General features: G+C 69.0%; 1 protein-coding gene across 4 annotated transcripts; it reads right to left on the minus strand.

Annotated features, from left to right (window-relative positions):
* Positions 1 to 1,476: 1,476 nt before the first annotated feature.
* Positions 1,477 to 25,409, minus strand: AATK (apoptosis associated tyrosine kinase). Of its 4 annotated transcripts, XR_012838214.1 has the most exons (15): positions 25,141 to 25,409; positions 12,599 to 12,732; positions 11,304 to 11,445; positions 10,355 to 10,434; positions 10,108 to 10,226; positions 9,496 to 9,583; positions 9,152 to 9,285; positions 8,354 to 8,438; positions 7,451 to 7,572; positions 7,109 to 7,258; positions 3,841 to 7,006; positions 3,554 to 3,701; positions 3,225 to 3,461; positions 2,808 to 3,031; positions 1,477 to 1,891 (listed from the first exon to the last, which is right to left on the minus strand). XR_012838214.1 is itself a non-coding variant. In XM_075770338.1 (14 exons), the coding sequence occupies exons 1-14, from the start codon at positions 25,220 to 25,222 to the stop codon at positions 3,003 to 3,005; spliced, it is 4,716 nt and encodes a 1,571-aa protein (XP_075626453.1). In that variant the 5' UTR covers positions 25,223 to 25,409; the 3' UTR covers positions 2,608 to 3,002. The 4 variants fall into 4 exon arrangements, 3 of the variants coding, with proteins under 3 accessions (XP_075626453.1, XP_075626456.1, XP_075626455.1); XM_075770338.1 differs by lacking the exon at positions 1,477 to 1,891 and having other exon boundaries at positions 2,608 to 3,031; XM_075770341.1 differs by lacking the exons at positions 1,477 to 1,891; positions 25,141 to 25,409 and adding an exon at positions 15,978 to 16,400 and having other exon boundaries at positions 2,608 to 3,031.
* Between the last annotated feature and the right edge of the window lie 576 nt (positions 25,410 to 25,985).

The following is a 25,985-nucleotide window of genomic DNA, read 5'->3' on the forward strand; positions in this document are numbered from 1 at the left end:
GTGCACCGCGGCCCGTTCAGCGGGTGCTTTGGTGCTCACAGAGAGCCCCGGGCGCGTGGGTCGCTGCCTGTGGGTTTCCACGCAGGCAGGGCTCTTTCCCAGTCAGACGCGATGGCTCATCGCTGCCATATCCCCTTCGATGGATTTTACAGCTCCGCCGCAGGAAAGCGGCTTCTCCTGCAGCCGCTCGGGCTCTGGCTGTGCACGAGGACTGGGATCTCTGGGCGACGTGCCGCTTCTTCCTCTCCCCGGGCTGCAGCAGATGGATGGATGGGGGGGGGGCAGACGGGGCAGGGGCGAGGGGAAGGGCTCCTCTAGGGCAGGTGGGAGAGGGTGGGGGGCTCACAGCCCGGGGTGGGGGCAGGCCTGGGGTCCCCTCGGCCACCAGACCGCTGTTGTCCTCTTCCAGCCCCGTGCCGAGGGCTGCCGCTCCCCCGAGACCCCCGGGCAGCCACCCCGGGCTCCAGCCAGCCCCCAGGGCTTCGCTGCACCTCCTGGCTTGGTGGCACCTGCAAGATGTAACCTGAAATAATTTTTTATGAGAAAAAGTAATTTATGAGCAATAAAATCACCACCACCACTCCCACCCCCAGTGTGTTCTTTGGCTGGAGGCATCCGCCTGGCCTCGGAGCAGCGCTGGGCTCCATCCCGAGCAGCCCCGGTCCCAGCCCCGGTCCGATGCGCAGCGTCCAGCCCCGCGCGGGGCGAGAGCTGGCAGCTGCCTGCGTGCCGGGCAATGATCTGGGCAGCAAACGGCTTAAGATATTTTAAAAACTTTATTATTGGCCCGATGATATTTGACACACATGCTGGGAGCTGTATGGAAATCAGCACTGATAAAAAATACAGCAATTATGACCCGTATTGATAAAATAGACAATGTAATAGTAGCCTTTCTATTAAAAAAAATATCCAAGACACAGCTCTGTCCTCATGCTGCCCTCCAGAGGCAGGGACCTGCGGCGCCATAGACCAAACCCGGGCTGCTGGGAGGAGGGGGCCCGGGGGGAGCGGGGGGCGGCAGGAGCAGCATCCCCCCGCCCTGGGGGCCCGGGGGGGCCTGGCAGGGGGTCGAGCCAGCCCCCCGCAGTGCAGGCAGGGCGGCGGGGGGGGGCCGGGGGTGCAGCAGGGTGGGTGCTGCGGGAAGGGCACCCGGGGCACCCACACACACACACCCCCCTCCGCTCCTGCACCCCACCGCCGCAGATGGGTGCTGCACCCCGGGACAGCGGCCAGGACGGGGTGACGGCCCCCCCCAGCTGCACAGCATTCAGCAAAGAGCTTGCGAGGGCAGCGCTGGGGCGGGGGGGGGTGGTTACAGGCCAGGCTGAGCTTAAATAAACCACTTCTTAAATAAAGGCCTAATTGCCATCGGTGACTGGCCAAGCGGCTGCTGCAGGAGAGGCAGCCAGCGGCGGGTACGGGGCAGGCGCAGCCGCCCTGGATTTTGGGGCTGAAGCCGGGGACCCCCCGGGGCCTGCAGCTCCGGGCTGGGCGTGAGGGTGGGCGAAGGGTGGGCGAGTACGGCACCGCCGGCACCCGGCACCAGGCCGGACTCAGCATCGCCGCGGTGCCGCAGCTGTGCCGAGCTGGGGACGGGCCTGTCCCACGGCACCGTGCCCCGGCGTGGAGCAGAACCCCCCCAGGCAGCAGCCCCGTCCCACGCGGGTGCGCGTGTGTGTCTGCGCACGTGTCCCTGCACGAGCGTGTGTGCCCTCGCCCCACGTGCGCGGGGCGGCAGGAGCCAGCCAGGGCTGCAGGACAAGGGGCTGGGGGCAAGGGGAGGGGGGGGGCATTTCTCACCTCAGGGTTTGGTCTATAGACCCCAAAGGAACCAGCCCTGATTTCAAGGTTTCGCTCAGCTCCGCTTACTTCCATTTCCTTCTGGAAGCTGGAATTGCACAATTATCCTAAGCCTCAAATGAATTCAAACAAACAAACAAACAAAAAAAAGGAACAAAAAAATCGCGAGCGCCCCTCCCCCCCCCCCGACTTGTTACGTCTCTTTGGCAGCAATAACTTAAATTAAATCGCATCAATGTGGGTTCAGTCGACAGAAAGTTTTGTTCTTAGGGTGCGTTTTGTTTGGGGTTGGTTTTGGGTTGGTTTGGGGTTTTTTGTTGTTGTTTTTTTTTTTTAATCCTTTTCTTTAAATACAAAAATAGTCAGGTCAGTGGGTCCCGGGGGGTGCTGCCCCACGTGGAGGCAGCCAGGACCACCCCCCCCCACACAACCCCCCCACCCCCACCCCCCGCCCCGCCAGCCCTCCCCACGCCGCTCCTTGCCCCAGCGGGGCAGGGGTCCCGCCAGCCCTCAGGGTACCGTGCTGGGCCAGGACTGCTCCCCAGAAAGCAAGGGAGGGGGGAGCTCCCCGGTCCCCTGAGCCCCCCCCGAGCTGTGCTGCCCACCCCAGGCGTGGGGGCACGAGAGCGGGCAGCAGCCCCGGCATGGGGAGCGGGTGGGCTCAGGGTGACATCAAGCAGCGGCAGCAGCCGGCAGCCCCTCGCTCGGGAGCGTCGTGGGGCAGCCGTCGGGCAGCAAAGCGCCGCGAGGTGCAAGGTCAAGTGCATGGCCTGGGGGGGGGGGACAGCGCGGGGACACGGGGACAAACATGTGGACAAGAAGCCAAAAGGCGGGGAGGGGGATTTCACTGGGGGGAACACTTCGCAAATGTTAGCAAGGTCAGGGAACTACCCTTTAAATGCTATAATTTATATATATATATATGTCTATATATATATATATGTGTCTTATTTATACACGCACACACACAGCCACCCACACGCACACGCACGGCCGTCACCCACCGCCTGGCCCTGGGCCGTGCCGGCCCCGCTCCCACTCGCAGCAGCAAATGAGCTCCTTCCGATAAAAATCTGCCTAAAAAATCCAGAGCACAGTCTGGGAGCCCACGGCCGGCCCCCGCTCCCGGCCCCGCCGTCCTCCGCCGCCCCACACCGGTGCTGGTGCCGGGGCAATGCCTGGCCGACGTCCCGGCTGGCTCACTCCCGGTCACCATCTTCGCTGCTGCCTGCAACAAGCGGAGAATCGGCATGAGCGGGTCACCGTGCTGCCGCGGTGCACAAGGGCAGGGTGTCCTGCACACCCGCCGGCTCCCACCGCAGCTGGCACCGGGGGGATGGCAGCTCTCTGGCCCCCCGGGGGTGACAGGGGGGTCCTGGCCGCCTGCAGAGCGCTGTGCTGGGGGGGGGGGGGGGACTCACCTCCTATGGAATCCATGTCCGAGTCGGAGACGTGGGTGATGGAGAACCGGGACACCGGAGCGGGTGAGACCGTGAACCGGGAGAACTGTATGGGCAGCACCTGCTTCTGCGCCGGCACCAGTGCAGGCAGCGCGGGCACGGCCGGGTCGGGCTCCGCTGGCGTCCCCGTCAGCGAGGACATCAGGGATGGTTTTACTGGCATGAGCGGAAAGTCGTCATCCCACTCGAAGCCACCGCCTGCGACACAGAGCGAGGGGGCTGAGCCCACCCTGGGGGTCACCATGCCTGCCCCGCTGTGGCCCCCATCACCCCCCCCGCCAGACCCTTACTCTCTTCCGAGGCGTTGCCGTCCAAGGAGTCGTCTGAGGCACCGAGCCTGTCTGCCGGGCTGGGGGGGCTGCTGCCGGCGGGGGGCTGCCCCGAAGGCTGGGGGGGCTCTGGGAAGCTCTGCTCAGCCAGTTCCCGCGTGGGGCTTTCCTGCACAAGGGGAGACAGGTGGGAAGGGACCCTCGCTGGTGGCACGCCTGGGGACGGCTCCTGTCACCGGTCCCCGGCATCCAGAAATGCCATGGAGCCGTGCCCAGCACCCGGCTTTGCCCACCCCACGGCTGCCCACCTGGTCAAAGAGGTAGATGGTAACATCGTCGTAGAAGGAGACAGCCTTCTTCTTGCGCTCCAGGTCCTCGCAGAAGGCCTCGGAGAGCAGGCTGGGCATCTTGAGGAGGCTGCGCAGGTTCCTGCTGCTTTGGCTCTCGGCCACCACGATGGGCACGGCCGGCGACTCCTCCTCGCTCTCCTCGCTCTGCTCCTGGATGTTGTAGCAGCGCAGTTCCTCGTCCGACTCGTCACTGTCCTCTGTATCCTCCTCCTCCTCCTCCGGCTCCTCGCGGCGCTCGGGGGCGGCCAGCCGCGGCTCCCGGGCGGACAGGAGTGGGGAGAGGCCCGGGGGAGACTCGTCCCCCGGTAGCAGCGTGCTGGGACCCCCCGGTGCATCGCCCACCGCAGTCCCCTCCGGGGGCAGCCCCAGTTCCCCAAGCCCTGGCATGGGGGGCACAGTCTGTTCGCCCCCGGCTGCGGTTCCCCCAAGTCCGGGGATGCCCTCGGGCACACCGATCCCTCCGATGGACACCGGCTCCCCAGGGCTTGCCAGCACTGGAGTCAAGAAGAAAGTCTTGGGCGGCACAGAGCCCGGGGGACAGGCGTCTCCGTCAGGGCGCAACGAGCTGCCCGGCACTGGCACTGTGCCGATGGATCGCCAATCGGTGCCAGAGCCCTGCCCTGTGGGGCTGGCCGGGGCACTCCTGGCCTCTGCTTCCCTCCAGTCCCCCGCCAAACCGCCCGCTGCCTGAACGTCCACTGCCACCGCCACGCCGGGCACTGCCGGGGGGCTGCCAGGTGCCCCCGGGGGGTGCAGCGGGTCCTCTCCCAGCACGGGGGCTCGCCCCACGTCCTGCATGGGGGGCCGGGGACCCTCCTCAGCCTCTGGGGTCTGGGACCCGTCGCTGTCCTCCTCGTCCTTGGGGCCGCGCTCAGCCTCGGCGTCGTAGTCAGAGAAGTAGGCAGAGTCGCGGTAGGGGTTCTTCTCAGCGAGGCTGTGCAGCTCAGCCCCGAGGGAGGTGGAGAGCCGCGTTTCGGTGGCCGCCCCCTCACCCTCATCCCCCGGCAGCCCCGGGGGTGGCTTCCCCAGCTGGCCAAAGGCCTCCGGCTCTCGGGGCTCATGGGGCTCTTTGAGGACAAACTCGGGGGACTCGTTGTTCTCGGTGTCGTAGCCACTGTCGAGGGCCTTGGGCTGGCCGGCGGGCGTGAAGGCGGTGGGGCTGAAGGCCTCGCATGAGCTGGCCGTGGAGGGGATGTCCAGCGACTCCAGGGAGTCCGGCGTCCCCAGCTGCTTCTGCAGGGACTTGAACGCCGGGGCCGCCTCCACCCGCTCCATGTAGTCCCCAGAGAAGTCGGTGAAGACGCCGGAGGTCAGCTCTGCTGTGTCCTCATCGCTCACCTCATCCACGCTGGGGAAGCTGGCGCTGGAGAAGGTCTTGTCCGGCGTCCGGTCCGCATCACCAGCGGCACACACCCCGTTCTCGGTGGCAGCCTCCCTGGGCACCAGCACGGGCGCCTCGGAGGCCTCTGGCACGGGCTGGGCACCATCTACGCCAGTTTCCGTGGGGGGGTCAGGGTTCGGGGCGGCAGTGCCAACCACGGGGTTGGCCTCCCCCGGCCCCGGCGCAGCCATGGCATGAGGCAGCGGGCTGCAGGCAGGGCTGCTCCGCTCCCCGCTCTCATCCAGGCAGGCATTGTGCTGGGCCCCCGCTCCGGCTGGCAGGGCTGTGCCGGGGCCCCACGGCGTGCCGGGGCTGCCAGCCAGCGCTGCTGCCTGCGAGCAGCCGGAGGTTGATGAGTCACGGCTGTGCCAGGCCTGGCGCCGTGGGGAGGGCGAGTGGCACGGGGAGGAGGAGCTGCCGGCCGTGCCGGGGGGCTGATCCTGCCACGGGCGGCGGAAGTCGTGGCCCAGCGGGGACCCCCCGAGCTGGGGCTGGCCGCGTGGCACGGTGCCCAGCGGCTTGGCCATCAGCCCCCGGAAGGTGATCATGCGACGGTAGCACCAGCTGTCACTGGCCAGGGGTTCGCGGGCCGCCGGGCTGCCGCTGCCGATGTTGTTGTTGGAGGAGCTGTTGGAGGCCCAGGGATGCCGCTGAGCTGGGGGGCTCGCACCCTGTGGGTGGGGGGCTCCGGGGGGGCTGTCCTTGCCTAGCTCCAGCATCACGCAGTCCGGACGGGCCCCGCTCTGCCCTGGCAGCCGCCCGCCCGGCGGGGCTGCCCGCGGCTCCCCGTACCCCCCGGGGCTGTAGGCACAGTTCACCGACGGGGAGATGCCCAGCGGGTCGGTGAAGATGCTGGGCTGGAAGCCGGGGACGGGCCAGTCCTGGCTGCCTGCCTGGGCGGGCTCCTCCTCCAGCAGGTAGCCCTCGGCCCCGCGGCTGGGGGACGGCTCGTAGCCCCGCGGCTCCTGCCCCGGGCAGGGGTACGGGTAATACTCGGCACACTCCCAGGAGCCCTCGCCCGCCGGTGCGTGGCCCAGCAGCGGCTCCATGCTGAGGGAGACGGTGGGGCTGCTGTCGGAGTCATAGGCGCCATCGCTCCGGGCACCCTGGGCTCTCCAGCAGGACGGGGGGCGCGGGGACCCCCGCTCGCCCGCGGGGCTGTAGGCGCACATGGCGTAGTCCAGCTCGGCGCTGCCCTCCCCGGGCCCCTCGATGCGGATGTAGTACTCGCTGCCGAGTGAGGGGCTGTGGGCACCCAGGATGGGCACCACGCCGGGTGCCGGCAGGCCGGGGCAGCCCGGTGGCTTGCACTCGTAGCAGGAGGGCGAGACCCCCAGGCTCAGGCGCCCTGTGGTCGTGGCCGGGTAGTAGAGGTCATGGTAGCGGGCGGCACTGCTGGGGCTCAGGGACCCCAGGGGCGCCTGGAAGTGCTCGGTCTTGGTGTGCTCCCACTTGTACTCGAAATTGAGGCCGTGGCTGGTCTCCATGACGGTGAGGATGTCATCCCCGTCCGAGGGGAAGCCGTCGGCCGAGAACTGCTCCAGCAGCGGGAAGGAGGAGAGCTCGGCACCGTGGTGGCTGGCACTGGCGCCGCCATTGGGTTTCATGGAGTTCCAGCGCTTCTCGAACTCCTCCTCCGCCTCCGTCGCCCCTTTGGCGCAGAGGTAGGAGAGCAAGAGGTGCACCTCCTCTGCCGTCGGGCGCTGCTCCGGCTGCAGCCAGCAGAACTGCATCACCTCGTACCTGCCGCGGGGAGGGGTGGGGGTCAGCCCCGGCCCCCCGCCCGCCGGGGGACAGGGAGAGGGAGGGGGCAGGATGCGGCCGCAGCCCGGCCGGGGTCCTCACCAGCGCTCCGAGAGCGACAGCTTCAGCTGGGGCTTGGGCAGCTTGAGCTGCTGCTCCTTGATGGCGTAGGCGAGCACTTGCCGGTCAGAGTAGTGGTCGTAGGGCTGGCTGCCCAGCTCAAACAGCTCCCAGATGGTGACGCCCAGCGACCTGCGGGCAGGGCGAGATGCTGGGGGCACGGGGAGACCCCCACTCCACTACCAGCCGGTGATCCCAAAAATGATCCACCCTGATACGTCACTGATGCTGCCCTCGTGCCAGACACCTCCCTCTGCATCCCCCGGCTGCCAACCTGTGCCGTGCCCGGCAGCAGCCCCCCGTGCCCCCCCCGACCCCACTCACCAGACGTTGCTGGACTTGGTCTGGTCTACAACGAGCAGGTTGCCATGCACTTCATCAATGAGCTCGGGCGCGATCCAGCGCAGCGGCACCCACAGCTGGTCGGCCGTCACAAAGTAGTCGTCCTGCCAAGTATGCAGGGTCAGTACGAGAAGAGAACGTCAAACCTACGCGTAAGGGACCGGCCACACCGCGGCAAGAGCTGGCCCTGGCTCTGCCGCCCCCCCGCCCTCCCCAACCAGCCCATCGCTGCACCCCGGGTCCCTGATCCCCCCCCCAACTGTGCTCTGCTCCCTCTGCCCAAGCCCCCAGCCCCCTCTGCCCACTCCCCGTCTCCCCGTCCTGAGCCCCCTCCAGCCCCACGGCCTCCTCCCGCCGCCCCCCTCCACTCCCGGGCTGCAGTCTCAGCCCTGCCAGGAGCCGCAGGCAGCCGAGAGCAGGCAGGACGGACGGACAGCCCCCTGCCAAAGTGCTGGCAGCTGCCTGCGGGGACCTGGCCCTGGCAGAGGGGCACATCCAGGCCAGCCCAGGCAGGACCAGGGAGCCCCGGCTGCATTGCACTCTGCCGGGCAGGGGGGCAGCGCTCGGGGGGAGCAAACCCCCCTCTGTGCTCAGGGGGAGCTGCCAGCCGGGGAAAACAAGCTGGGGGGGGGGGGGGGGGGGGGCGGGCAGCCTGGTCCTGGACACAAAACGTCCCTGGCAGGGTGGTCTGTGGGACAGCACCCCCCCGCTGCCCCAGCAAAGCCCAGGGGGCTGCCCCAGCACCACCGGGGCAGGGAGATGCACGCGTGGAGGGGGGGGGGCAGGGCTCGGTGCAGCGTGTGTCTGTGTGTGTGTGTACATGTGTGTGCCACGGGGTCACGGTGCGCAGTCCCCCAGCCCCTTCCTCCCCCAAACCAGCCTTACTTTGTACTTGCAGTGCGAGAGCCCGTAGTCTCCAATCTTGACGGTCAGGTCGGCGGTGAGCAGGCAGTTCCGCAGGGCCAGGTCGCTGCCAAGCAAACCCCGGTGCTGTCACCACCACCGTGGGGGGGGCAGGGGACACCCACCACCCGGGCACCGAGGGTCCGTGCTCGGCCCCCCCTCCCTGCCCTGGATACTGCCGTGACCAGTGGGCTGGTGGTGGGAGCGGGACGGCTGTGCAGCAGCAGGGCCAGCGGTCTCGCTGCTGAACACCAGGCGTGCCGATAACCAGCCACCAAATGCACAGCAGGAATGCCTGCGCGGCTCCAGCTGCGCCTCCGTCCGTCGTCCATCCATCACGCGCTGAGCCAAGCAGAAAGCGGGTGTCCCGGGGCAACTGGCACAGCGCCGGGCTCCCAGGCGGCTGCTCCAGCCCTGGAGGGGTCGCACAGACGGGGCACACGCGAGACACCCCCCTCCCCCCAGATGCCCGTAGGAAAGTCCCTCTGCAGCACAGCCAGGGACCCCGTGTCCCCCTGACCACAGCACCGGGCACCCTCGTAAGGACCCACCCGCAGCGCCTGGCTTGGGTGGAGAAGGTCTGGTGGTCCCCGACGGCAGCGCACCCCCTCCTCAACAAAATCACTGATGCTGGAGTCTCCGTCTGCAACTCACTCAGCACCAGGATATTGTTGGGCAGGAGGAGCAGCGGTGGGGCAGGAACACCGGTGTCCTGGGGACCCCACGCATCCGGACCCTCCGATTCCTCCCCAGGTCCCCCGGGGTGCCAGGCCAGCCTACCTGTGGATGTAGTTGTTCCTGTGCAGGTGCAGGACGCCGCAGGCCACCTCGCACGCCATCCTCTGCAGGGTCAGCGGGTCCGGGGTCATGGCCTCGGCCCCCCGGCAGCTCCGCAGGTACCCCTTCAGGTCACCCTGCAGGGCAGTGCCACCGTCACCCTCCGTGGAGCTCGGCTCGCCGTGGGCTCGGCCATGTCCAGCAGGGCAGAGCTCTGCCACGCACCCCTCCCTGCCCGCAGCCCTGCAACCCCCTCCGCGGTACCTCGCAGCCGGAGCTTGTCCCCCAGCCCCACGGCAGCACCTCGGGGAGTGGGACGGGATGCGGGGGGGACGCACGGGACTCACCAGTGGGCAGAACTCCATCACCAGCAGGTACGGGGTGACCTCGGCGCACTGGGCCAGGCACTGCAGCAGGTTGGTGTGCTGGAGGGCCCTGTGCGGGGCAGAGCAACGGGGCCAGGTCAGCACCACGCCGGCCGGGGCGGGGGCACAGCAGCACCCCTGCAGAACGGTCACCCTGCCTCCTCTGCTGCTGCACTGGGGACCAGCGCGGGGGCTGCCGGGAGCGCCAGGAGCGGGTACCAGCACGTCCCAGCGCCCTGGGATGCGCCACAAAGGCACATTTGTTCAGCTCTGCCGGGACAGGGAGCAGCTCCGCACCCTCCCCCTCAGCCCCGCTCTGCCCATGACCTCACCGCAGCCCGCTGCCCCGGCGTCGCGGCCAGCGGCTCCCGGCACAGCCCTTGTCCTGCCGCACTGAGCCCCAGGCAGACGCGCGATGGGGCCGGGACAGAGCTGTGGGGCCTGGAGAGCTCGGCCGGGCACCTCCTCGGGGCAGCCGCGGCTCTGCTTGGCTGCCAAACGTGGCACAGAGGGGACCGGGGACCACCCCACAGCATCCCCACCCCTGGCTGTGCCCCGTGCAGCAGCGGCACAGTGGAGCGAACCCGGACATACCTGTAGGGCTGCGCTTCCTCCAGGAACTGCATCTGGTCCTGCACGCTGGCGCTTGCCTTCAGTTCCTTCACCACCACCTGGGTGCTGCTGATGCCCGAGTTCACCTCCCCCAGGAACACCTGGGGCGAGGGACAGGCTCGTCCCCTCTGTCCGAACCCCGAACCCCGTCTCGCACAGCCCGGCCCCACAGCTGGCATCCCAGCGTGCCACCGGGGTGTCCCCAGGGGCCCCTGCTCCTGCCGCTCACCTTGCCGAACCAGCCGTGCCCGATCTCCTTCAGGTAGAGCAGGCTCTGCCGCCCCAGGTCCGCCGACTTGAGGAGCTGCACTGTAACAGAGCACATCCAGCTGCCCGCACGCCCTCCTGCCTGCCTGCCCGCCCACCCAGCCTGCCCACGTTACCTGCCGGTCCCGGCCAAGCCCTGGTGTCCCCACCGTGCCACCCGGTGCCGGGGCCTGCACCACCCCGGGGTGCTGCGGAGCAGCCCCCACTGCAGCCATCCCCAGGCACCCTGCAGCCCGGGCATCCTCCTGTCCAGACATCCTCCCAGAGCTGGGGGACGCGGGGTACCAGCGTCCCCAAATGGAGTGGCAGCGGTGAGCTGGCTCCCTGCCCCTTCTCCTCCTCACAGACCAGGGAGATCGAAGCTGAGCCCAGCAGGAGCTCTGGCATTTAGCCCCTTCCCGGCCCCCCCACCCCGGGCGCAGGTCCTGCCCCTTGGGCACCCATGCCAAGGGCGGGCAGCAATGGGGCCATTGTTGGGCTGCGCCGCGCCGCCTCGCACCGCGCCGGCCCCGCCACACTGCTGCCATTCTCCAGGCCGGGGAGTGACACTGGGCGGAGGGGACCGCGGCCGGGCGCCCCCCACATTCCTCTCCCACTCACGGGCTTGTTTACACGGGACTGGGGTGTCACAGTTCAGGGCGCCCATGTCCCTGCACGGGGCTGGTGCCAGGCCACCGGGACCCTTGCGCAGAGGGACAGTGGCAGCGCTCCCCAGGGACCTCAGCTGCCTGTCCCCTGCCCAGGAGCTGCTCCGGCCAGAGCCAGGGCTCTGCTGCAGCCGTCCTTCCTTAGCAGGGGACACCCACCATCCCCACCTCGCCCCCTCCCCGCAGCCCGGTGATGCTGGATCCCCAGCCGTGGCGCACAGGGGTCCTGCGTGGACTGCCACCTGCCCCCCCACCCCGGCTTACCTGAGCGTCCCGGCTGCTTGGCCATGGGCAGGGAGACCTTGGTGAGGGGCAGGACGTAGACCTCGGGGCCATGCTGGGGGGCAGGCGAGCCCTGGGCCGAGAGCTCCGTCACGTAGTCGTCCCCCTCGGCGTTCTCAAACTCCTGGGCCGGGGGGCGCACGGAGGGGCACACACCGAGCAGAGACAACTGACCCTGCGGGTTCCCCGCTGCCAGCAGCCTGCTCCGCACGCCCTTCTGCCCGCCACCCCGCCGGGTTCACCCCCGCATCGCACACCCCGAAATCACACCTTCCCGGCGCACAGCCCTGCCTGCACCCCGACAGCAGACACACAGACGCCCCCCCACCATGGGGATGGCCCTGGGGCAGGCACCCGCTCCCCACCCCCCTGGCACCCCGGTCCCATTACCTGGCTGCACCGCCTGGCCAGCCCCCGGCTCCCGAAAGCCGCCTGGGCGAGCAGGTAGGCGATGGTGAGCATCTCGCCCTGGGCAGCCCTGCCTCATGGCGCTGCCAACCCCGCCGGCAGCGCTGCCCCGCGGTGTGCCATGCACCGCGACCCGCCGGACACGGGCAGTGGCCGGCCCCGGCCCTGCACCCCTATATATATATACGTGCATCGCGGGGGCACGAGGGGGCTCATTGTTCCCCTCCGGCGTGCCGAGGTGCTCCAGTCGGTGTGGGACAGTTACACAACGGCCCGGCGTGTCCCCCCCCTCTGCCTGACCCCCTCCTGCCGCGGGCGCCACAAGCCTCCACAAAAATCCCAGCAATTAGAGAAAAAACGTTTCTCGGCACATTCTGTGCCTGTGAGGTCAGGGTGCCTCCCACCCCCGGGGGCGTGCGGGTGGGACCGCCGCGGCCCTTAACCATGCGGTGGCCTGGCCCCGCACAGAGCCGGGAGCTCGGATGGGTGAGAATACGGCCCACAGAGATGCTGAGCCCCACAGGTCCAGGCTCTGCAGAGGGGGGAGCTTGGCTGGGTCAGGATATGACCCCCAGTGATGCTGAGCCCCGCAGCATCCAGGCTCTGTGCAGAGGGGGGGATCATGGCTGGGTCAGAATACGGCCCACAGCGATGCTGGGCCCTGGCAGCACCCTGGCAGACAGAGGGGGCTGAGCTCCCCCTGAGAAACGCTATTCTGAGCTGGGACACATCCTGCACTGGTGCTGGGCTGGCCCTGGCAGCAGCAGGGGATCCTGCAGCCAGAGCCTCCGGGCGCCTCCGTCCTTCGCTGGGCTGCCAGGGAGAAGCCCCAGGGCAAGCCCACCGCCCCCCCCGCGTCCCCAGCTCACCTTGAAGCCGATGTCCCCCTTCTTGCAGCACAGGCAGGCCAACATGAGGAAGATGAAGGTGAAGAGCCCCGAGAAGGAAACAGTCACCACGGCCAGCGAGGAGGACCAGGAGAGTTCGCTAAGGGGGGTGCCGTCTGCGGGACAGGAGGGGCTCGGGCTCAGGGCAGGGGGCGGGGGGGGCAGGGAGCGATGAGGCCGTGCCGGGGGGTCCTGCCTAGGGCGGGGGTCACGGGATGCGGGGGCACATCAGGGCTCACGGGGGTTTTGGCAGGGAGCGGCCGGGGGGAGCGGGGGTCCCAGCACTGCTGTGCCCCCTTTTCTGGCTCAGCTCACAGCCAGGACGGGTGGGGAGCCCAGGGGGGACCCCAGAGCCGAGGCAGGACCCTGGCGGCAGCCTGCACCGAGGGGGACAGGGGGCACGGTTCCCATGGATGCGGGGCGGCAATGACACCCCGTGGAGAGCGGCTGCACAGGCTCGGGGGTCCCAGGCCCCCCCAGCCTCGGCAGTGAGCCCTGCGGGTTTGCCGTCTGGCAGGTATGGCAACAGCAGCAGCAGCCCCGAGCGAGGCGGCATCTCAAGGCGGGACGGATGCTGCGCCTGTGGAAGCCAGGAGGATGGGAAACCGGTCCCCAGTGCCCCGGCAGAGCCAGCTCCCACCCTGTCCCATCCACGGAGCTCGGAAATGAGATTCCCCCAGGGGAAGGGTCTGCCAGAGACCTGCCAACGCCGCCGGGAGCCCCTGGCCTGGCACGGGGCAGACGCTGCTCTGCCGACAGCTCTGCTTCTACCCCGCAGCATCCCACGTGCAAGCACCACTGGGCAAACCGCAGCTCCTGCCCCGAGCCCCGCACTGACCCCAGACCGCAGGCCACCGGGCACGGCGATGGGGACACAGCTGCTCTGCCGGGCACCGCACCCTGCAGGCACCAGCACACCCCAAATCCCGGCACCCGCTGCCCCGCTCCAGCCCGTGCCGTGTCCCCTTGGGGCAGAGGGAGCACGGTGGCGGTGGTGGTGGCTGTGGCCCAGCTGCGCGTCCCCACCAGGCCCCCGTCGCCGGCTGCAGCTGCCACATTACTATTCTGCCCAGAGCCCGCCCGAACAACCGGCACGATTGTGGTGCGAGGAAGCCGGAAGGCCACAGTGCTGCCAGCAGAGCCGGTCTCGCCGGGGACCCGCACGCAGCCCCGCAGCCATGAGGCAGTGCCCAGCGTGGTGCCCTCCCTGCGGGACAGCGGGGCTGGGACAGGCGCCCCGCTCTCACCCAGACCACCGAGCGCGGTGCCGAGCCCCTTGGGGATGCTCATGGCACACACGCGGCTCCCACGCACGGACCACGGGGCATCGCCCCATCACCGGCCCCGCACCCCAACCGTGCTGCCCGTCTGCAGGGGCTGAGGCTCAACGCCGCACTGCCAGCTCCCGCGTGTCCTTCAGAAAGGCACCTGAAGGGCACGGAGGGTCTGGGGGAAGGTTCTGCCACCCCGGCAGGAGCCGGCACCACATGGCTGCTCCCTGGCACTGCCCAACCCCGCGCAGCACAGGCGTGGAGCACCCTGGCTCGTGGCACGGTGGCGAGCAGATGGCACTGGCCCCACGTGCTTTGGCGCAGCCCGGGCCACACCAAACTCTTTGCCGGCGCTTGTGAAGGAGCTCAAGAGCCATCTTCTAAGGCTCGTGGATGCAAAGCCGAACCTGGGAGGAGCGGGGGGTGGCGTTCCCCCTCCTTTCAGCTGGTTTCCATGGTGAACACACTTTGTACCGCAAATCTCACCATTTTCCCTGGATAGTGGGACAGCAAGAGAGAAAATGACTCACTGAAAAGGGCCTTTTGAACATTGACGGGGAGCAGAGCGTGGCGACAGAAGCCTTTCCAACGAGGACCGTCAGCTGAGCTGCCCCTCGGCCGCGGCTCAGGAACCGGAGCTTTGCAAACAAACCACTCTCCAAACCAACGAGCCTGTGAGGTCCGGCTGGTCCTGCCTCAGTTTCCCTACCTGCACAACCGGTGACCTGGTAGCCATGACCAGCCCAGCCCGGGCAGGGTGCCATGCCAGGGCAGGGGCACCACCACCACCACGACCCACCGCCACCGTCCGGCTGCCTGGGCAAGCAAGCGCTGCCCTTCCCCGTAACCGCAAGCACAGGCGTTCAGCATGGCGATGGGAAAAGTGGCATCAGTTCAGAGGTCAAATGCCCCCAAAACCAGGTCAAGTGCACCTGCAGCCGCAGCTGCCAGAGCACCGGGGCACAGGGAGCACCGGGGTGCAGGAGTGGCTGCATGTGGTGCGAAGGACCTGAGGGGTCTCAAGAGAAGCTGGGGGCCTCACCCCATCCTGCACCCCATCCTGCACCCCATCCTGAGGCTCTGCTCCCTGCTCTCCCAGGAGGAGCAGGGTCCCCTGGCACCAGCACCATGCCCTCCTCTGGCCTTGGCGCTTGGCACCAGCCCTGAGCTGCCCCGGCCACGGGGGTCCCGTGGGACTCTTCCAGCCACAGCTCTGCAGTGCTCCCCCCAAAACCGCTCGTGCAGAGCCGGCCTCGCCACGGGGGTCAGGCTGAGAACGGCCAGTTCGGTGCATCCTCCAGCCTGGTCAGCACGAACTGCTGCATCACTCAGGGAGCCCCCAGCACCCAGGGCCAGCCCAGGCCAGCGACCCGCAAGCTCGTGTGCGAGCCGGGGGGCACTGCCCGCTCGCCCCGGCAGCCCTGCGAGAGGGGACGGGCCGGAGTGCGGTGGCAGCGGCGAGGCCACAGCTCCAGCCCCAGGGACACCTGCCCCAGCCCCGGCAAACGGGAGCAGAGCGGCAGTGGAGACAGACTGGGGATGCTGGGTGCAGCGGGGTGCAGCGGGGTGCAGCGGGGTGCAGGGAGGAGCAGCGGGGTGCAGGGGGGCACAGCGGGGTGCAGGGGGGCACAGCGGGGTGCAGGGGGGAAGCAATGGGGTGCAGTGGGGTGCAGCAGGATACAGCGGGGTGCAGGGGGCACAGCGGGGTGCAGCGGGGTGCAGCAGGGAGCAACGGGGTACAGCGGGGTGCAGGGAGGAGCAGCGGGGTGCAGGGGGGCACAGCGGGGTGCAGGGGGGCGCAATGGGGCGCAGCGAGGAGCAATGGGGTGCAGTGAGGAGCAATGGGGTGCAGCGGGGTGCAATGGGGTGCCGCGGGGTGGAGCAGGGTGCAGCGGGGCGCGGCGCAGCACGCGCTGCCCTCCCACCCCACGGCGCTGGCAGAGCCCTGCCCGGCGCTGCCTGCACCCCCCCGCCCCTGGCGCTGCCCACCCAGCCCAGGTCGCAGCCCCGAAGGCCGGTCCCTGGGACGGGGACGGGGGAAAGCCGGGGGTCCCGGCCCTGCTGCCCGCCCCTTCCCTTTGCTGACTCACGTTCGCCGGGTGGCTGCGGCCGCCCCGCCGGCCATGGCACGCTGCCGCCGGGCTGGGGCGATGCTGCGGCCGCCGCTCCTCTCTGCCGGCGGAGAACGGAGCCCGGCGGGGCCGGCGGCGGCTGACGTGTGCGGAAGGGACGAGCCGGGGCTCCCGCAGAGCCCGGCGGCAGCTCAGCGCTCCCAGCCCGGGGCGAAGCCTGCGTCCGGGGCCCGGCGGCTCCTGCCCGCCCGCCCAGGTACAGGCAGGGCTGCCCGGCACCCTCCCCCCGCGCAGGCAGGGCACGCGCGATAGCTCCGGGGCAGAAGGCCCGGCCCGGCACGGCACGGCACGGCCCGGCCCCCTGCTCCTGTCTGCCCTCCCGCAGCGGGACCTGGTGCGAGCCACGGTCCCGTGCCTCAGTTTCCCCATCTGTAACGCGCAGAGGATGGCTGCCCCGTGACTGCCGAGCGGCCGCACGGCGGGGGACAGGGAGGGCTCGCAGGGCCGTCCGGGAGGCAACCGATGCTCCACGGCCTCGGGAGCATGGTCTGCACATCTCCCCCTGCCCCTGCACCGCCCTCCCGCAGCTCCCACCCCATGAACCTGCCAGGCCCTGCACCCCGGGGTGCAGCCCGCTGGGCCAGGGTGCAGCACCCTGCAGCAGGTGTGCGGCTGGGAGAGGCTGGATGCGGGCAGGGAGCAGGGCTGGATGCGGGCAGGGAGCAGGGCAGGATTCGGGCAGGGTGCAGGGCTGGATTCGGGCAGGGAGCAGGGCAGGATTCGGGCAGGGAGCAGGGCTGGATTCGGGCAGGGAGCAGGGCTGGATTGCGGGCAGGGTGCAGGGCTGGATTCGGGCAGGGAGCAGGGCAGGAGTCGGGCAGGGAGCAGGGCAGGATTCGGGCAGGGAGCAGGGCAGGAGTCGGGCAGGGAGCAGGGCTGGATGCGGGCAGGGAGCAGGGCAAGATTCGGGCAGGGAGCAGGGCTGGATGCGGGCAGGGAGCAGGGCAGGATTCAGGCAGGGAGCAGGGCTGGATGCGGGCAGGGAGCAGGGCAGGATTCGGGCAGGGAGCAGGGCAGGAGTCGGGCAGGGAGCAGGGCTGGATGCGGGCAGGGAGCAGGGCAAGATTCGGGCAGGGAGCAGGGCTGGATGCGGGCAGGGAGCAGGGCAGGATTCAGGCAGGGAGCAGGGCTGGATGCGGGCAGGGAGCAGGGCTGGATGCGGGCAGGGAGCAGGGCTGGATGTGGACAGGGAGCAGGGCAGGATTCGGGCAGGGTGCAGGGCAGGAGTCGGGCAGGGAGCAGGGCAGGATTCGGGCAGGGAGCAGGGCAGGATTCGGGCAGGGAGCAGGGCTGGATGCGGGCAGGGAGCAGGGCAGGATTTGGGCAGGGAGCAGGGCTGGATGTGGGCAGGGAGCAGGGCAGGATTCGGGCAGGGAGCAGGGCTGGATGTGGGCAGGGAGCAGGGCAGGATTCAGGCAGGGAGCAGGGCTGGATCCAAACACACAAGACCCAGGGGCACCTCCAGCCGCGGGCTCAGTGCTCCCCGGCCCCGGCAGCTGTCCAGGACAGACACAGCTCTGGTAACGCGCGTGTTAATCCCCAGATCCATGGGCAGCTTCCAGGAAAGCAATTTTACACCCCACAGGACGAGCGCTCTGCTCACCCACATGCATCCAGGCGGCAAGAAACCATCCGCTGCCATTTAGCACGCAAACACGAGGCTGCTCCTCGCAGTCTGTCTGCGGCTCCAGAGGGAAACCGAGGCACCGGGAAGCTGGGCGGCAGGGAAGAAGCGGGATGTCCCCAGCTGCTGCACCCCTGAGCCCGGATCCCTCCGGCCACGGGAACGGCCAGGAGCGGGGAGCAGGGCTGGGGCTGGCACTACCCACCGGTGCCACCCGGGAGCCCGGCACGGAGCCGGTACCCACAGCATCCTCCACCCAAATCCCGCAGGAAGCACACATCCCTTTGGGCAGCTGAACCTGGGGCATGGGGAAGCAGCACCCAGTACCCCCCAGCCCCAGAGACCTTCTCCTACCAGAAACAGCCAGAGCCATTCGGGGAACCTCTCTGGTGATTAATAGATCAGTTAATTTTAAATGCAAGGCACGCCTTGTTAATCTGTTCTCCTTATGTATCTTTTAATGTGGGCTTATTTAACCAATGCAGAAGTATTTTAAAAGGATTGATTCTTGCCTTTTAATTCTGGTTTTATCATCTTGGGATGAATTAGCAATAAAAAAATAATTAGATGGAAAATAAAAAAAGATCATCCATCATTTTCTAACGTGTTGAAATAAAAATTAGGACTGTAATAAGTACAGGCCAAGCTGCATCAGTGTTGTGCATACACCAAGCATGTCAGCCTGATTAGAAACAAAAAAAATCAAGTTCCTCCATCGACGGCTGCCCTGCTGCAGAGCTGGTTTCCAGCCGACACAGCCCAACCGCGATCAACTTTCTGCATTTTCTGATAAAACATTAATATATAAAAAAGCACACAAAGCAAGATTCAATTGATAATTTAAGCCGAATTCTCTTGCTTGGTGTTTTAAATCTGCTTCAGGTGCTGTAAAGCCTCCCATGCCAGTAGGGATGCTACGGCTGCATCATGGCAAACCCGCTGTCCCAAGGGACAGGGAGCGACCTTGGCCCTCCGCGCCCAGGGGCAGCGTTCACCCCAACCTTGCCCGCACCCCGGCAGGGACCCCGCCATCCCGGTGCCGGGATCGGTGCCAGCAGCCGGGGCTGCCCGTGAGCACGGCACCGCGGTCCCGCCGCCGACAGCGTGCGGCACCGGCCGAGGCGAGGCTTTTGCCAGCCGGCAGAGCAGCGTTTACGTAACAGCGGGAGAGAGGCAGCACGGAGCGGGGCAGCCTATTTTTATCAGAAATGCTCGGCGGCGTTATGAAACGAGAAGCTTTGGCTCCAGAACGGAGCGGCGGAGGAGCAAGGCCCTGCACAGGAGGAGGTCGAGGGGTGAGCGGACAGGGGGATGCTCCATGGGGCAGGCAGAACCCCGGCGTGGGGTCTGGCAGCTGAAGCAGCCCCGGAGGGGCTCTGCCCCCGCCGCAGACCACCCCCTCCCTCCCGCCGAGCCTCGAGCTGCTCCAGCGGCGAAGCCGGGGGCTCCCCAAGGGCTCCCCTCTCACCTGCCCCACACCTCAGAGCTGCGCGGTGCCATCGCCACGAGCATCGCCGAGCACCTGGCAGCAGCCGAGGGCACGTCACAGCCCCGCGCGCCCAAATGCCGCCCGGGTGGGTTGGGCAAGGCGTGCGGAGGGGACCCCGCGGATCACCGGCGATGGGCTCCTCCACGGCTGCTGCAGCCACGGTGCCGGCAGAGTGGGAGGTGGCCGGAGCTTGCCCAAAGCCACGGTAGCCAGTCCCGGCCCTGAGCAGCAGCGTGTGCTGAGGGCCCTGCACGGCCCTGCCGGGGCGTCCCCCACCGCAGCCCACGGCGAGGCAGGGAACGGGGATCAGCGTCGAGGATGCTCAGGGCATGAACCAGGGGGATGCTCGGCACCAGCCAGCCCGGCACCCCTCTGCACCACTCCTGCTCTCGGCCAGCCCCACAGCGCCCAAATCACCCACGTGTGCAGGAGCACGCAGACCAGAGAGCCCAGAAAAACCCTATTTTGCTGGAGTGACGGTGGCGGGGCTGACCCAAGGGTGGGAGGGGGTCTCAGCCCTGCTCCCAAACACCCGTCTGGGGTGCAGCCACTGCAGCTGCGGAGCACAGCGAGCGCCGCGAGGAGCACACAACCTCACAGGTATTTCGGAAAGACGAAGGGCCGTGGAGGCTGACCTGGCGGCCTGGCAGCGGGACACCCCGGCGCAGCCGGGACGGAGCCTGGGAGCGCCCATGGGAGAGCCGCTCCCTGCCCAGGCGCAGAGGGCAGCGCCGGTCCCTGCCCAGCCGGGCGGGCAGTGCTGCTCCATTTACTGCGTTTGCCTACACTGGAATTTTCCTTCGCTCCGGTAATTAAAACAAACCACTTTAACACGGCTGCTGGCACCGGGTTACAGAGGAGGATGCTGGCCACGGCTGGCAGAGGGGAAGGGACGGGAAGCGGGACCCCCTGACGCCCACCACCTTCGTCACAGGCTGCGGGACGGTGGCTCTGCAGGAAATCCTGGACCCGCTCCCCCTTCCTCCAGTGCCGAGCCCTCCCACACCCACCAGCCCCGCGTCCTCTCTGTCCCTCGGCCAGCCCCAAGCACCACCGGGAGCCCTGCACCAGCTCCAGCGCAGCCCGGGATGCTCCCCGGCCCCCCCCGCGCCCCCGGCCGTTAGGCCAGGCTGCAGCGGCTCTCAGTGCTCAACCGATGCCAAACGATATTGTGACAGTGATTGCCCTAAGACGGCCGCGCAGCACGCTCCACCGACGCTTCCTCGGGCTGTCAGGGGGATTAATGCCCAGAGGAGATTTATTTTCCTGCCACCGGGCACGCTGAGTCAGCACGGCTCGGCTCCTCTCCGCGCCAGCACCGTCACCCTCCAGCCCTGCCCATGGCTGCCCCGGCCTGGTGCCCTGCACCGCGTCCCCACAGGGTCCCTCCAGCTCGGCCCACCCTGACGGGCAAAGCCCCGCGCCAGGGCGCTCGCCAGGGCAGGAGCGGCCGGAGAGGAGCAGCAGCTGCAGGGCACGGCCGGGACCTTCCTCCCTCCGTCCCAGGCAGCCGAGTCGGTGCAGCAACGGGGTAGAAACATGCGGGATGAGAGCGGCCCAGCAGCCCCTCTGACCCAAGCGCAGGAGCTGCCTGACCTGGCGAGGACGTTCCAGCCCAGGGAATTAGCGGGACGTGAGGCAGCACGACGTGAAGGAGGAAAAGCCCGGGAAGCGCGAGTTGCCTGCTCTGCCTGCCCTGGCTGCCGGCAGCGGGGACCGGGCAGGTCCCCGGCTAAATGTAGACCCCCTGGCTGGACAGACCCTCCCCAGCTAAAAACAGATCCCCCAGCTAAATGCAGACCCCCCATGTCAGTGGGAAGGATGCGGCCATGGGTGCGGGTGCGCAGCACAGCCCCTCGCCGCAGCCCCAAGCTGGGCAGCACGTTGGCGGTGCCATTTCTGCCCCACGTGCCCCGGCACCGCCGGGGCGGCAAGGCTGGTGCCGAGGCAGCCTGTGCGGCACAGCGAGGCGGGCACCGGAGCCCTGCTCTGCCTGGGAACACGCGGTGCCGGGGCGGGCAGAGCCCACGGGCTGCTCTGGCACATGGTGTCCCACGGAGGGCTGGGAGCGCCGGGCAGGGAGCCCGTGAGTCACAGCCCACTCCCTCCCCGGGAGCACGGAGCCCTTTCAACCCCGGCGTATTAATTTCTCCTAATTGGCTTTGACAGGGATCTGTATCGCCATCCAGAACGCAATCGCCCGTGTGCGCGGGGCGGGGGAGCAGGGAGGGAGCGGCACGCGGAGGGAGGGAAGGAGGGGAGAAGGGGGGAGCAAAGCGGCACCCCCGGGGGAGCGGCGCTGCCGGCTGCCTGGATCTGTCCCCCCCCGCCGAGCGGGGCCCAGCTGCCCTGCTGCACTGCAGCGCTGCGCCAATGCCATTTCCCGCGGCAGCCCAGCTGCCAGGCTGTGCCGGGGACGGGGGCTCGCCACGTGCCACCCTGCCGCTGCCCACCCCCGGCACCCCTGCAGGCACCGGGACTCAACCCCTGCCTGTGTCCCTGGCTCCTGCTGCCCGCCAGCCCGGACGGACAGACGGGCCCTGTGCCGCTGGCACCTCCCGTGCACCATTCCTTCATGGGAAACGTGGCGAGATGGGACGCCGGCTGCGGTGCTGCCCTGGCCGTGCGAGGTGTTACGCCTCCCCGTAGCCGCCACGTTCATCTCCCGCCTGAGGAGCTCCCACCTCCCTGCCCCAAATCGCCCTTTGCGTCCAGCCCCAGCAGCACCTTCTCCTCATCCTCCCTCGGCATCGCCAGCAGCCAGCGGCACGGTTGGCACCAGGGTGGGAGCACGGGGGGGTGCCTGACCCTGGGTTCAGGCTGCCGGGGTCCTTCTGGGTGCTACGGCCCCTTTGCCACCGCGGTCCCCAAGTCATTCTCATCCCTGTGCCAGGAGCTGATGGTGATGCCGGACACGGAGCCGAGGTGCTGCTGCCGTGTGGCCTGGGGCAGAGGACAGCAGCATGTGCCAGCCGGGACCACGAACGGGGGCTGGGGGGACTGCTCCCCCTCCCTCGGCCTCAACCCCATCCCAGGGTCTCGAGCCCCGGCTGACCCGGCGCAGGTGCGCTGCCCTGGCACATGACCCCCCCCAAAACACAGCGTCCAGGAGCAGGGTCCCGCAGCCGGAGCGGGGAGCGGCAATGCCGCGGCCACCGGCAGGCAGCAACGCCTCACCGGCCACCGCGGGACGGGGAGAAGGGCCGGGGCAGCCGAGGGGAGGAAAAAAAGGGGAAGAAGAAATAGGTGGGGGAGAGAGGATGTTTCTCACTATTTCAAAACATGGTCCTGGGGCTGAGATGGGGAAGTGCGGGCTAGGAGCAGGGAGGGCAGCTGGGGCAGGCAGGGCAGGCAGGGCAGGCAGCAAGGCGAGGAGGGGAGCAGCCCTTTCCCCGAGCAGAGACATCCTTGTGTGCCCAAGCAGCTGCCGTCAGCTTCACTGCGAGAGAACGGGGGTGCCGTTGACCCCAAAGCAAAGCGCTGCCCACCCGGGTGACACAGGGGACGCGGCACTTCTGCCCGGTGCCTCCAAGCGGCGTCTGCTCAGCCGGGCTGCCACAGGCCACGGCACTTCCAGGGCAGGGAGTGGGCACCCGAGTGGGCACCCAATTCCCACGGGAAGCCCTGGATGGCCAGGGTCCCAGCTTGGGGCAGGTGGCATGGTGGTGACTCTCGCTGGCAGGGTGGTCGGTGCTTTGCCGGTGGCTCCAGCGCTTCGTGCACCATGCGGGAGCATCTCTGGATCTGGCCTGCGGACTAGCGAAGCAAGACGGGAACCACGAGGCCACTGGGCTGGGACCCCTCCCCAGAGCCCCCGGCGCTGGGAGCAAATGCACCCCCCCCGGAGCGGTGCACACCGGCACAGGCAGCCGGCACAGCCCGGCATGGGCACATCCGACAGCTGAGCCGAGCGGCCTCACCAAAAACAGAAGGCGAGGCTGGAGCATGGGCTGCTGCGGTCGCACATGCCCTCGGCACCTCCACCCCCAGGTGACGCCGCCGTCACCATTCCCCGCTGCCAGCTCAGCCCACAGCCCGGCCCCGGCAGCTGCGGCTTCCCACCGTCCCTCTCCGGGGAATGCAGAAACACGGGGCCGGGAGTGTCCCTGCTCCCCTGGGCAGAGCCGGAGCCCCCAGCCCATCCTGTCCCCTGGCTGCGGTGCCATGGTGCCACCGTGCCCTGCAAAGCGCTTCCTCCTCTTCCACACCGGCACAAGCAAACCCCGGGAAAACCAGGCTGGCGCGGGCGGCCGGCAATGCCGCGCAGGCAGGAGGTGCTGCCAAACGGGCAAAATCAACAAAGCTGTGAAATAGAGAATACGGTTTGTTCCCCACTTTAATTCCTCTCCCTGCCAGTAACCGTGGGTGGCAGCCGTACAGCGGCAGCCAAGCCCTGGGCCTGGGCGCGCGGCAGCACGGTGACAGGCAGCGATGGAAACCTTCTTGCAGAAGGATTTTTAAATCAAACGTACCCTGCAAATCCCCAGGTTGACAGGATTAGCATGGCAAATGGGGCACCTCATGAAAACCCAGAGCAAAATCACACCGGAGGCTGAGGACAGTAAACACGGCTCCGTTCCCAGCGCTACCGCATTTTAGATGCAAATAAAGAGGTTTTCTTCCTAACAGAAATCAATACCAAGCAGGCGGGGGACAAAGTCTCGGGCAAGAGGGACACGGTTTGGCGAGTCCTGGCATGGTTCATTTTTAAATCCCTCCACGGATTCAGACCGCAGCTGCCAGACGCAGGGCCAGGGGAGCGGGAGCAGCGTGCTGCAAAGGAAGGAGGGACCAGGACCCCGGCTGGGAGAGATGCAGGAGCCCAGAACCGACAGCCAGAGCCTCCACCACCGCGTCCAGTATGGGCAACGTTTTGCCTTCTTCGCGGTGACGGAGGCGGCGACGGGAGAGACGCGGGAGCCGCGGCACCACGGCTTGGCCGCCGGACCCTGACACGCGTTTTCCCTGGTTTGGTAAACAAAGGGCCGGTGCCGAGCACACCGCCAGCCCCACCGGACGTTCCCGCGCCTCGCCAGGGCTTCCCACCTCGGCGGATGCTCCGTGGGCAGCGGGTCCCGCACACGAAGGGTTCTCCCGGTGACCTGCGCGGGTGCGACCCCCGCACCGGGGGGGGGGGACACGAGGCGGCTGCCAGCGTTTGGCAGCCAAGGAGCGAAAGGCAGAGGAGGGGGGGAGGCTGCCGCTGCAGCAGCCCCAAAACACGCACACACAAAAGCCAGCCCCTGCTCCGCTCCCGCGTCTGCAGCATCTTCCTGCAGCTGCGACGCGGCCGAGGCCGTAACACGGCGCCTTACATAACAGCCTGCGCCCCAAAACGCCCGCTCGCCATCCCCCGTCCCCTCGCCCAACCCCTGCGGCTCTCCCAGCCCAAGGGGCGACCCCCAGCCCCCCAGGCCGGCGGGCAGGCAGGCGGGCAGGCGGGCAGGCGGGCGGGCAGGCGTCCCAGGCAGCCGGGGGCTCAGCACCGTCTTCCTCCCTCTCACCATCCCCGTCATTCCTGTCGTTGTGACTCCGGTTTGAGCCGAGAGATGCCTTCAGAGGCAGCGCAGCCCCCGGGATTCCTCCGCGCTCTCCAGCCCGGGGAACAAAATGCCGCCGGGCTGCAGCAGCGGTCCCGCCGCCCGCCGACATGTCTCACCGCGGGCGAACGCGGCGGGTCGGGTCCGGCTGGCAGAGCCCGGAGCCCGTGAAGTGACATTTCACGGCGGTGAGGGCGAGGGGATGCTTCGTTCGCGGTGCGGCAACGGTGCACCGGCACGGCACGGCACGGCACGGCACGGCACGGCACGGCAGCGCGGGCAGCCGGTGCGGGGCTGAGCCGGAGCCGAGCGGGGACCGCGGCGGCAGAACGCGGGGGGCTGCCCGGGAGGGGACCCCCGAGGGCAGCGGGGAGGGCTCGGGGCCGGGGGGGGGGGGAGCGGGGACCGCGGCGGGCCGGGGCCGGCGGGGGATGCGGTGCGGGGCGGCCCCGGGGCTGCGGCACTCACCGGGGTCGAAGTGGGAGCTGAAGGCGAGGCTGGGGCTGAGGAAAGCGGCCGACATGGCAGCGGCGGCGGCGAGGCGGCCCATGGCGCGGCGGGAGCCTCACGGCCGCCGGCTGCCGCTGGCCCCGCGCTGGGCACGGCGGCGGCGGCGGCGGCGGCGGCGGCGGCTCCTCCTCCATGGCGGCCGCCGCGGCCCCGCGCCCCGTGCCCCGGGGAGGGGCCGCGCCGCCGCCGCCGAGGAGCGGGCTCCGGCGGGCGGGGGCGGCAGGTGGCGGAGCAGCAGCCCCGGGCCCGCACCGGGACCCGCCGCTCCCCCGGGACGCGCCGCCGCCGCCCCCGCGCGGCCCGGCCGGGGCCAGACGGAGCCCGCCGGGACCCCCCCGGGAGCGGGGCCGGGACCCCCCCCGGGAGCGGGGCCGGGACCCCCCGCGGGGCAGCCGCCCCTCCCCGGCCCCGCGGAGCTGTTCCGGTGCTGACCCGCCCCGGGCACCGCCGGCTTCCCGGGACCGGGGACGGGACCGGGGTAAGGACGGGTGGCTCTGCCCCCCCCCCCGGCCGCCCCTCGCCCCCCGCCAGCCCCGCACACCCCATCCTCCGACCTCGCGCCCCAGCTGGACATCCCCCGCACCCCGAATCTCTGCCCCCGCCGCCCCACGCGCCAGCACGGCCTCAGCCCCGCGGCCCCCAGCCCGGGACAGGGGGAGCGAAGCCCCCCGGCAAAGCCAGCCAGGACAGCCTGCGGCGTGGGGTCCCCGTCGGGCTGGGGGGCTGCCCCGCTGCGCGGCCGCACAGCTCGGCCTCGTGTGCTTGATGCCGCAGCCCCGACACGTGGGACCGCGCCCTCCAAA

Source organism: Balearica regulorum, chromosome 18 (genome assembly GCF_011004875.1).
Source record: "Balearica regulorum gibbericeps isolate bBalReg1 chromosome 18, bBalReg1.pri, whole genome shotgun sequence".
NCBI classification, from domain to species: Eukaryota; Metazoa; Chordata; class Aves; order Gruiformes; family Gruidae; genus Balearica; species Balearica regulorum.